Genomic DNA, 12,024 nt, shown 5'->3' with positions numbered 1-12,024 from the left:
AGGGCCACATACTGGATATCTTTCATGAAATTTTTTTGTGAAATGTTATTATTATTATTATTATTGGGAATTTTTTTTCTAATATGTTTCTGTAGTTCCCCTACAGGGGAGGGCCCCTAGCATTACACATACTGGATATCTTTCATAAGAAATTTGTGAAATTTTATTATTATTATTGGGAATTTTTTTTTCTAATAGCTTTTTTTCGTTCCCCTGCAGGGACTCTAGCTTTACACATACTGGATATCTTTTATAAGAAATTTGTGAAATTGTATTATTATAATTATTGGGAATTTTTTTTTCTAATAGGTTTCTGTAGTTCCCCTACACGACCACCAGCATTACACATACTGGATATCTTTCAAAAGAAATTTGTGAAATGTTATTATTATTATTGGGAATCTTTTTTTCTAATATGTTTCTGTAGTTCCCCTACAGGGGAGGGCCCCTAGCATTACACATACTGGATATCTTTTATAAGAAATTTGTGAAATGGCATCTCCTTCAGCTCCGCATACAAATCTGACCTTCTCCATTTCTGACAGCTTTTTTACATCCGAGCTCGGTCGGTGTGAAGAGCAGGCCTCATCTTCACGCTGCTCCGCAAGTTCCGTCAGCTCCGACTCCAAATTTATAATCTGTTGGGTGGAAAATAAAAAAGGATCAGACAGATTCAAATGAGGGAAAAGGGTAAAATAAAGAAAACGCTGAATAGACTTACCGATCAAAAACTGACAATGCTGCATTTTATTTTTTAAAAAAGTATACCAGTGACAGTTTAGCCACAGCCCAAAATAATGGACAGAGGTGACAGGAGACTGGGGACACAAGCTGCACGTCAAATAGTGACCATCTCCCACTGCCTGGCTCTCTGCTGCGGCCGTAAACACAATCTCACAAAGGCCGCATTATAGTGTTTGTGTTTGCTAGGTAACCACATTCCATTCATGGAGTCCCCCACCAGCACTGACAATACAATTGACTCTTTTCTATCAGCTGACTGCTGGCCTAAATCTATAGCAACACATGCTGCCACCTTCTGGAAAAATGCCTGTACTGCATGCGTTATACGGCCACCTATACGCCAAAAGGTTATAACAGCCTTTCTCGACCAGGGTTCCTCCGTGTTCCTTTAGTAATGAGAAATTTCTGCCTCTCAAATAAGTAACCATTGACCACAATGATCGTTTTAGTTGTAAAAAAACGTGAGGACTTTATAGACCCAAGAACATAATTATTGAGATAAGACTTCTATGTTTATTATACAAACGATGCTACAAATGGGCAAAAAAAAAAAAAAAAAAGCCCAAAATACATACAAAATCTAAAATGTAGGAACACACGACCGGACTTTCCAGTAGCCTAGGTCCGACGGTCTTCCCGACGAACTCTCTGAACGAATGGACTTGGCCACACACAATCACACCAAAGTCTGACAGATTAGAACGTGATGACGTAAGACCAGACTAGAATAAGGTAGTTCACAGCCAGTAGCCAATAGCTGCTCTAGCATCAGTTTTCGTCCGCCGGACTAGCATACGAACGGCTTTTTAGAACCGGACTCGAGTCCGTCGGAAAGATTTGAAACACGTTCTAAAGTCCGTCTGATTTTTCGACAGCAAAGGTCCATTGAAGCCCACACACTCATCGAATTGTCTGACGGATTTGTTCTATCAGACCTTCGCTGACGAAAAAGTCCAGCCGTGTGTACACGGCATAAGCTGTGGGCTATATACAGTGCCTCTGGAAAGTATTCACAGCACTTCACTTTTTACACACTTTGTTATATTACATCCAACCTGATGGAGCTTGAGAGGTCCTGCAAACAATACCCCATAATGTGAAAGATATTTGTTTGAAATCTTTGCAAATTTATAAAAAAAAACAAAAAAGAAATCCCATGTACACATGTATTCACAGCCTTTGTCATGACACTCAAAATTGAGCTCAGGTGCATCCTTTTTCCACTGGTCATACTTGGAGTCCACCTGGGGTAAATTCAAGTGATTGATTTGGAAAAGCACACATCTGTCCTTGAGAGGCCCAGCCAGAGTCCAGACTTGAACCTGACTGAACATCTCTGGAGAGATCTGACAATGGCTGTACACCGACACTCCCCATCCAACCTGATGGAGCTGAGAGGTTCTGCAAAGAAGAATGGGAGAAACTACCCAAAGATAGGTGTGCCAAGCTTGTACCATTATACTCAAAATCTAATAGCATCATACTCAAATCTAATGGCAATTTATATGTCATTATGTATATTGAATTATTTGTCTTATAGATGGATTGTATGATTATGGATATGAAGACAATCATTATACAGCTTAGTCCTGAAGAAGTGGGATACTGGCAAAACATGTTGACAGTATTGGACTTGTACAGTGCCTATATGGTCCACAGCACAGTATTCATACGTTATATCTTTTAATGTATTGTGGGCCTTTTTGGCCATATTTGTATAATAAAATGGAAGTTTTATTGTAATATTTGTTTTATTAGACTTCTATATTTTTTTGGCAGCATAAAGTCTTAACCCTTGTACACACGGTCGGACATTCCGATGGAAAATGTCCGATCGGACCGTGTTGTCAGATAATCCGACCGTGTGTGGGCTCCGTCGGAATGTCCGACAGACAAAATTTTAGAGCTGGGCTATAAAATTTTCCGACAACATGATCAGATCGGACTTTGTCCAATCGTTTGTAGAGAATTCCGATCAAAGTGCCACGCATGCTCAGATCAAATTACGAGACCAAAGCTATTGGCTACTAGCCTGAATGTAGTCCCGTCGTAACGAAATAACGTCATCACGTTCCGAACGATCTGATTTTCTGACAACTTTGTCCGACCGTGTGTATGCAACACTAGTTTCGGACAAAATCCATCGGACAAAACCAGAAGGATTTTCGTCAGTTTTGATGGGATGGTGCTTCCAGGAAAATGTCATGAATATGAAGAAGATTACCTAAGAATTCTAGTAGCTAGGTTATATTTATCCTTTTAGCTATCTGTAAGCGGGAAATCTTCCCAACGATCAAAACGTAAGGTGGCCATCGCAGTATGTACCACGAGTTGTAGATATCAAGGTTTCCTCCATTTTTAAACAGGGGTTCCCTGAAACTGGAAAATTATTTCAAGGGTTCCTCCAGGTTAAAAGGTTGAGAAAGACTGATCTAAAATGTCTAATGCCACGTACACATGACCGGACTTTGACGGACTTGGTCCGGCAGACTGGAATCCGTCGGACAATTTGATCGTGTATGCGCTCCAGCAGACTTTTTCCTTCCCAAAAGTCCGGCAGACCAAGAAATAAAACTTGCTTCAAATCTTTCCGATGGACTCGAGTCCGGTCGAAAAATCCGGTCGTCTGTGTGCTAGTCGAACGGACTAAAACCGACACTAGGGCAACTATTGGCTACTGGCTATGAACTTCCTTATTCTACATCATCACGTTTGAATCCGTCTGACTTTTGGAGTGATCATGTGTGGCCAAGTCCGTTCGTTTGAAAGTCCGGCGGACCTCAGCTGCAAAGTCCGTCGGATTGTCCGCTGGACCAAGTCCGTCGAAAGGTCCGGTCGTGTGTACGCGGCATTACAGTTTGCTTACCTAAATTATTTTGACTTTACCAATAAAGTTCGAACCCATTTTCCACAGCAGAGTGTAACGTCCTGTGGGAGCAGGCATTGATGGAAGCAATTCAGTCCAATATCCCCACTAGAGGCATGACTTTGAAATTATGGGGCCCCATAGTAGAACTTTTATAGGGCCCCCTGGCCAACCCTCTTTACTAGCTTGCAGTGTCAACTGTGATATGCGTGATCCAAACATAAAAGTATACCTAAAGCCTCATACACATGATTGGATTGTTGGCCAACAAAGCATCAGACTTTTATCCAAAGGGCGTGTGCCAGGAACTTGTCTTGCATACAAACTGTACACAATTGTTGGCCAACAAACACAAAATGTAGTGATGTAGTACAAGGAATTTCAGCTCTTGAGCGCCACCCTTTGGGCACCTTCTGCTAATGTCGTGTTTGATGAGCATTAATTCTGAGCATGTGTTTTTGTACTTTGGACTTGTGTGACGGACTTGACACGATACGAAAATCTGACAACAGACCGTTGTCCGCCAAAAATGTACTAGTCTGCCATCCAACAGGGGTATCTGTGACGGGTAGAACATCCTGCGGTCTGATTTCAGCACTTCTATACTTATTTAGGATTTATTTAACACCCCCCCTTCCCTATTCCAGACTTTATAACAGCTGCAAGGGTCGCTATTGCTATTGTTATGTCACTGATCACCCCCATAGCCGTAACTATGTGTGATAGGGACCCCCCCCCCCCCCCCTCTATCTCATAATCGTTAAAGGAAACCTGTCATGAAATAAATATGAAGGCTTCTATTGCTGACCTGTCCTGAAATTTCTAATTGCCTGACTATCATGCTCATCCACTGTCTTCAGTACTTTGAGTTACTAACATGGAACAAGTATAGAGAGAAGGAATCGTGATACTTTTTTGGCATTCATTTACAGCAGGCAAGTTTTAAGTCTGTGACTCCAGAAACCGAGCCTGGGTATGCCCAATAGGCTCTGCTTTGTATCTACACTTGAAACACAATAAAAAGAATTTGGAAAAAATAAAATAAAATAAATAAATAAATTGTTACCACGTTTTACTGATTTTATTTTGCGATTCTCAATATTGCGATTTTGTTTGTAAATGTATTTGCTACTTTTTTAGTGCTCCTCAACATTCATAGGATGGTTTGTACCATCTGCTTTGTAATTTAACATTCTAATTTAATAAATATTTACAGTATTAGACAAAGTAAGTGCAGCCGCCATACACATTAAAGTGGAGTTCCACCCAAAAATTGAAGTTCCGCTTTAAGCACTCCTTACCCCCTTATGCCGCGTACACACGACAGGACTTAAGTCCGGCAGACTTTCGACGGAGTTCTGACAGAGTTCTGACAGAGTTCTGACAGAGTTCTGACAGAGTTCTGACGGACTTTCTGAATGAACGGACTTGGCCACACACAATCACACCAAAGTCCAATGGATTCGAACGTGATGACGTATGACTGGACTAGAATAAGGAAGTTCATAGCCAGTAGCCAATAGCTGCCCTAGCGTCGGTTTTAGTCCGTCAGACTAGCATACAGACGAGCGGATTTCTGGGTCCGGCAGAGTTCTGTCGGAAAAATTTGAAACATGTTCCATTTCTAAAGTCTGTCAGACTTTTGCAAATCAAAAGTCCGCTGCAGCCCACACACGTTCGAATAGTCTGCCGGAATCATTCCGTCAGACTTTTGATGTTGAAAAGTCTGGTCGTGTGTACGGGGCATTACATGCAACATTTGGCATGTCATTTTTTGTAATGGTTTTGACAGGTACCTGCTCCCACTTCCACTCAGGCGGAAGTTCTCCTCCCCCACTCCCTGCAATCTTCTGGGACATGTCACAGGTCCCAGAAGATTGCCTGACCATTGAGGAGGCACTGCACAACTTGTGCATGTGCAGTGTGCACCCGGCTGTGAAGCCGCAAGCAGTCACAGTCGGGTGCCCACCATAGGCGTGCGCAGGGGTTGTGCCGGGTTTGCCTGGGCACACCCTAATTATCCTGCTAATATTCACCAAAGCCCCTCAATGGGACTCCTAAAAAAAATAAATGTAAAAAAATATTTAAAAAGAAAAAACTACCGACACAGTCCACGGCCCCATATTATAATATATATATATATATATATATATATATATATATATATATATATATATATATATATATATATATATATATATATATATATATATATATATATATATTTTACACACACACACACACACACACACACACACATACACACTTGTGCATGCGTGTTTGAGTTTTGGTGTGCACACCCTAATGCAATAGGCTGCACACACCTATGGTGCCCACACTTGCAATGCCAGCGCTGGGGAGGAGAAATGAGGGAGAGCGCTGAGGGTTCAGGCAGCCACATCGCTGGACCGTGGGACAGGTGAGTGTGTGTTTATTAAAAGTCAACAGCTACACTTTTTGTAGCTGCTGACTTTTAATAAAGCATAAAAATGGCTGGAACTCCGCTTTATGCAGCCTTCTATCTCTCTGTTCTCCATCTAAAAAGCCATTCTTCTAGTGATGAAGGCCACTAATTCTTTCTAAATACACAATTATTTCTTCCAAACATATTTGCAAAACATTATTTCTACCTGCACAAATTGCTGTGCAGCCAGACAATGCTGGGCTCCCCATGTTTCTGGGTCTGCTATGCCTATAGTTATGCCATTGGTCCCCAACACAGTCAGTTTTTACTTAAAGCTGAACTGTAGGCACAAAAAAACTCTAATTTAAATATATTCCTCAATAGCCACAGGAGGATAAATCCCTTTTGTGTGCAATATGCCTTTGTAAACTCATATATTACTGTAATAGTAGTAGTGACAGTTTCACTTTTATACACATAACTGGTGCTGACAGCAGAGCTGTGGAAGGGACCAAGCAGGCCCCACCCACTACCAGCTGTCTGTAGGCAAATACAGGAGGGGGTGGAGAGGAGACCAGTCATCCTGCACAAGGGGAGAGAGCAGCAGTGAGCGGTCTTTATTACAGGAAGATCCTGCATAGAGGGAAAGTCTCACACTAGATTGCTGCACAGATCTGGAAGAAATATACAAAGTATACCAAGATTCAAGGACAAACTCACATAAAAAAAGTATTTCGAAAAAAATTGCGGAGTTCAGCTCAATAAATGTATCTGTATATCTTTTAGATATACGAACCTTGCAGACAGTTTCCTTGGTAGTGGGAGGTAAACCCTGGACCCTGGGGCTACATGACAAACTACTTAGTTGCTGTACTTCCTATTATCAAATAGCTAAAGTTGGCAGGTTACAGAAGCTTGATGTTGACTGTTGCTGTGTTATAGAACTTCCCCATGTTCAATATCTGCCACACCTACTGTCGGTGATGCAATTGTACATTGGGGCATTTTTTCATTTAATACATGCTACTTCCCCACCGGTTATACACTTATATGATGTAACTTGGATGTGGTTTACATATTCTATGGGACCAGAATTGTGCTGGAATTGCACCAAAGTAGCACAGGACCCTTTTCCAAAATCACATTGTGCTGCAATATTGTGAACAGGCACTATTAAAAACAATGCGATTTCCATTGTCATGCCATTCTGTGCGACTCAAATCGCATCTGGAATTGCACTAATGTGAACCAGGCCTTTACTGTTTACAGTGCTAGAATCCCTATGTACTCCTCTGGAGTCGGAGGGGGGGGGGGGGGGTCCAGGCAGTTACCCATTCTGCCCTCACTGCACTGCCACTGCGTACCGGACCTTGCTCTTTGCACGGAGAGCTCACGATTTCCAATAGTAGGTATAAGGGTGTCTGAAGTCAGAACCTCACTTCCCCACACAGTTTTATCTAGCAATATGAAGTTGGGGAAAAAAAAAAAAAGAAAAAGTAGAGCCTATCTTTCTGTAACACGCACCAAAACTTCATGTGTATGAGGCCCTTGTAAGATCAGACCGCGTGATGCCAGCAAACAACCTTGATTCCATCAGTAGGACACAACATCCAAAACATTACGTACAGTTCTCTGGAGCCCAGCTATTTCGGATTCCAAGTAGTCCACTTGTTCTTTTGTTCGGTTCTGAGACTCTCCCAGAATGGATTCCAGCTCCTCATTGCGTTCCACTATATCGTCATATTCTGCCTGCAGCTTCTTCAGTTTGTGGAGGAGCTGTTTATTGCGACACTCCTTTTCTTCGACCTCGAGTCTACATCTGTTGAAAACAGAAAAATAATCACGTAGCTGATCCTTCACCTTCAACCACTTGCCTACCGGGCACTTTCACCCCCCTTCCTGCCCAGGCCAATTTTCAGCTGTCAATTCTGTCACATTTTGAATGACAATTGCGTGGTCATGCAACACTGTACCCAAATTACATTTTTATTATTTTCTTCACACAAATAGTGCTTTCTTTTGGTGGTATTTAATCACTGCTGGGTTTTTTATTTACTGCTAAAAGAAAAAAAAATGAAAAAAAAAAAGCCGAAAATTTTGACGTTTTTCTTAGTTTCTGTCAGCAAACTTGTAAATAAGTAATTTTTCTTCTTCACTGATGTGCGCTTATGAGGCGGCACTGACAGATTGCACTGATGGGCACTGATGAGGAGGCACTAATTTGCCACACTGATGAGCAAGGATAGGTGGCGCAGATGGGCACTGATAGGCAGCACTGGTGGGCAAGGATAGGCAGCATGGATAGGCGGTATTGATGGGCACTGATAGGCAGCACTAATGGGCACCAATTGGTGTCACTGATGGGCACTGCTGGGGCTGTAGTGTAATCAGTGGGTGCGCGAGAGAAGTGGTTTTGGGGCGCCATCATATCACGTCATCCCAGAGCGAGAGTGCATCCAGCCCAGGGTGCGCACGTGTCCCAAATTGCCCGGGACTGTCCCAGGTCCCGGGCACCTTCATTCCAGAACAATACAGTGTCCCGGAATGAAACGGACACTGGGAACAGTCAGGAATTCAGGGGACGGGGCGGACTGAGCTGCCGTAGCACTGGCTCCGCCTCCACCTGACTAAAATTCTAGCCACTGGTTGCTAGAGCCACCTGGCATCTAGCAACCAGTGACGTCACTGCCACAACCCCCTCCCTGCCCACCGTTGAAAGCAGGGAGGATTTCACTTCTTCCTCCTCCGTGCTAGTGCTCCTGGGGCCCAAAGCAGCTGAGCCTCGCTGCCGCCCCCTTGTAATGCCATGGTCCTAGAGAGGGACAGTCCTGCTGGTCCAGTGGCGGTGGGGAGCAGGGCTGCAGAGAAAAAGCCAGCGTGGACAGCAGCAGCATCTTGAAACAGCAAGTGGTGACCCCGGTGAGCAGTACAAAGCTGGCTAGAAGGAACAGCCCAGGAGGGAGCGGGAGAAGGCCTCAACGCCACCCTGACCTGAGCAGCAGTGAGCGCAGCGTCTCCGGCATCTCCCAAAGTCTGCACTCCTTCTCCAATGTTTGCTCCCAGCTGTGACTCATCAACAAGGTAGATAGGCTGACCAAGGGCCCATAGGATATGGATGGGCGGGAGGTAGGTAAATCACACACACCTACCCACAGATGGTGCTTGGACGGGGGGGCACAGGAGGGACTGCAGGCAGGGATAGGGGGTCACTTCATTCACCCCCTCTCTCTCCACCCCACCACCTCTCTCTCTCACCCACTACACCCCTCTCTTGCTTTCTCTCACGCACCCCCTCTTTCTCATTTTTTTGTTCTATCTATACAAAAATGTTTTGCATTTCATTTCGATTTTAAACTGAATGGGTTGTTTTACAAGGTGATTGATTATAATCAATCACTTTAATGCTTAATTAAGGGAGCACAAGCCAAGGGAGACACTGTAAGAATCCATAAACAAAAATGGCCAGCATACCAAGACTCTACGTTTTTAGAGATTTCAATAACAAAACTTGCAGTAAAACCACCATCTGCTGCATGTTTTGCCATTGAGTTCAAAATTTAGATTTTTTTTGTTTTGTTTTGCTGGCTATTTTTGCTTATGTTTTTACTACTGTCCGTGTCCCTGTAGAGGAGATTAAAGTCATTAAGTAAATTAAAGTCATTAAGAGATTAAAGTCATTGGAACAGCATGAAATCCAGGTAATAAGCAATTTCAGAAGGAAAGATCAGCAATGGCAATCTCTATACGTTTCCAGCACAGGTTACTTTTCACAGCAAGCCTGTCACAAAGAAAAGTGCATTTGTTCAAAGATCATTGGAAGCTGCTATAATCTGGCTCCTGAGCTGGAGATTAGCTTAAAGAAAAGACAGCACTCTTATGCCCTGTACACACAACCGTTTTTCTCGTTGGCATAAACTCTGAAGGTTTTTCCGGCGGAGTTGCGATGGAATTCCGCTGAAACTGTCTTGCATCCACACCAAAGTCCGATCGCCAACAACACGGTGACGTACAGCACGTACGAGGGGACTAGAAAAAGGAAGTTCAATAGCCAGTAGCAAATAGCTTCCGTCTCGTACTTGTTTCAGAGCATGTGTCGTTTTTGGTCTGTCGGAACAGCATACAGACGAGCGGTTTTCCCGATAGGAATTGGTTCCGTTGGAAATATTTAGAACATGTTCTATTTCTAGGTCCGTCAGCATTTTCGAAGAAAAAAAAAGTCAGATGAGGCACACACACAATCGGAATATACGAATAAAAGCTTCCGTCTGACTTTTTCTGATGGACATTCCGCTCTGGTGTACGTGGCATTAGTGACAATAGATCTGTTTCATGACATCTAAATTCACAGGTCAGGTGGTCGAAATAACAGTTTCCAATTGTCATCTGTCACACAGGTTTATTGATTTGTGATAAAGTTCTTCTTCAAGGTCAGCCTTGCCAGAAAACAATATTTTCATAGGGTGATACATTCCCTCAAAATGATTGGCTTTTTTAAGCAAAGGCTATGCACTTATTTATAGGTCGTTCCTTTTTCTGGTTGTGAACCTGCAAAGTTTTGGCCAAAATTTGGGGACTCAAAAACGACATGAATCATGGGGATTTATCCCAAACCTTTGGTATCGGCGAAGCTCAAACTCATCCCTAGGAAGGAGATCTCTTGATATTTCCCTCAGGTGTGGGGAGGTTTCTGGATATCTCCATCATGAATAGGTGTGTGGGGAGATCTTGGGATATTCTGGAATAGGTGTGGGGAAATCTTGGGATATTCTGGAATAGGTGTGGGGAAATATTGGGATATTTTGGAATAGGTGTGGGGAAATCTTGGGATATTTTGGAATGGGTGTGGGGAAATCTTGGGATATTTTGGAATGGGTGTGGGGAAATCTTGGGATAATTTGGAATGGGTGTGGGGAAATCTTGGGATATTTCTCCCAGGACTAGGTTTGGGGAGAGCTCTAGATTTTGATCTCTGGATATTTTCCTCAGAGTGAAAATAATTACTTTTTATGAAGTTCTTCACTGTCCTGCAGGTCCAAGCGTGTAGACATGGAGTCAGCATCACTCTTTTCACTCTGTAATACAATGATCTATTATGAAAAATTATTATTTCACTTTCAGAATTACAGAATGAAACAACAATAAGAAGACCATTTTCCTAAGTTTCCAGGGCCTCAGCTATCATAATGCAATCAGAGAAAATTAGGCTTCATGTATGGAAAAACATTGTTGTTCAATAGCAACCTATGACATAATACATTTTTTCTAATGCTGGCCATACATGGATCAAAATTCTGTCAATTCAGCAGGGACCGGCCAAATTCCAATCCATGTATGGGCACTGTGGTTGTACAGAACTCAGGCTGACTTCTGAATGACCAATCTGTCTGGTTTTCCCCACTTGATCAGTGCCAAAGGTTATAGCCAACAGTGCTGATTAGGGGGTCTACCGATTATCGGTGTGGCTGATTATCGGCGGCCGATATTCGCTTTTTTTGAAACATCGGTATCTGTCACAAAATGTAATGATGTTGCCGATATTGCTTCAAGGGGTTGTACCAGGTTGATGCCTGCAGCTGCAGGCATCACCCCAGTACCGTTCTTTACAGCAGAAGGTCGGCTTTCTTATAATTACTGATGTTGCTCAGCAGCCACTTGGCTGTTATTAAATGTAGTTGGATGGGACATCCCCCCCCCTCCCGCCGCAGTGTCTCTTCCCACCGGGAGGCTCGAGCGACCAGCCGGCTGGCCAAAGACCCGAACAGCCAGATCGGCTTTGTTCGGGTCTCGGATCTAGTAACCCAGAGGAGATGTCATGACATCACTTCCGGATTACTGGCATCCTAATCGCCAGTATAAAAAAAATAAATAGAAAGTATTCAAAAACGCTGATCTTGATGTTTTGAATACTTTCAAGTGCAGTGGAGGGGTTTGGGGTAAAGAGTACCATAAAGAGTACCTGTCACTGCCTATTACTGTCACAAGGGATGTTTACATTCCTTGTGATAGCAAT

At 43.1% G+C, this 12,024-nt stretch overlaps 1 protein-coding gene across 3 annotated transcripts in view; it reads right to left on the bottom strand.

Annotated features, from left to right (window-relative positions):
• CCDC30 (coiled-coil domain containing 30) overlaps window positions 1-12,024 on the bottom strand; it is a 107,905-nt gene that overhangs the window by 45,795 nt on the left and 50,086 nt on the right. For all 3 annotated transcript variants that reach the window (XM_077457920.1, XM_077457921.1, XM_077457922.1), the window contains exons 10-12: window positions 11,016-11,086; window positions 7,641-7,833; window positions 528-638 (exon numbers count right to left, since the gene is read on the bottom strand). In XM_077457920.1, coding sequence (XP_077314046.1) covers window positions 528-638; window positions 7,641-7,833; window positions 11,016-11,086 — 375 coding nt within the window. The remainder of the gene's footprint in view (window positions 1-527; window positions 639-7,640; window positions 7,834-11,015; window positions 11,087-12,024) is intronic.

The sequence above is a fragment of the Lithobates pipiens genome, unplaced genomic scaffold (assembly GCF_037356315.1).
Source record: "Lithobates pipiens isolate NorthernLeopardFrog02 unplaced genomic scaffold, aLitPip1_a1.2 Scaffold_27, whole genome shotgun sequence".
In the NCBI taxonomy this organism is placed as follows: Eukaryota; Metazoa; Chordata; class Amphibia; order Anura; family Ranidae; genus Lithobates; species Lithobates pipiens.
The sequence above is the reverse complement of the archived record's forward strand: the minus strand, read 5'-3'. Positions and strand labels throughout refer to the sequence as shown.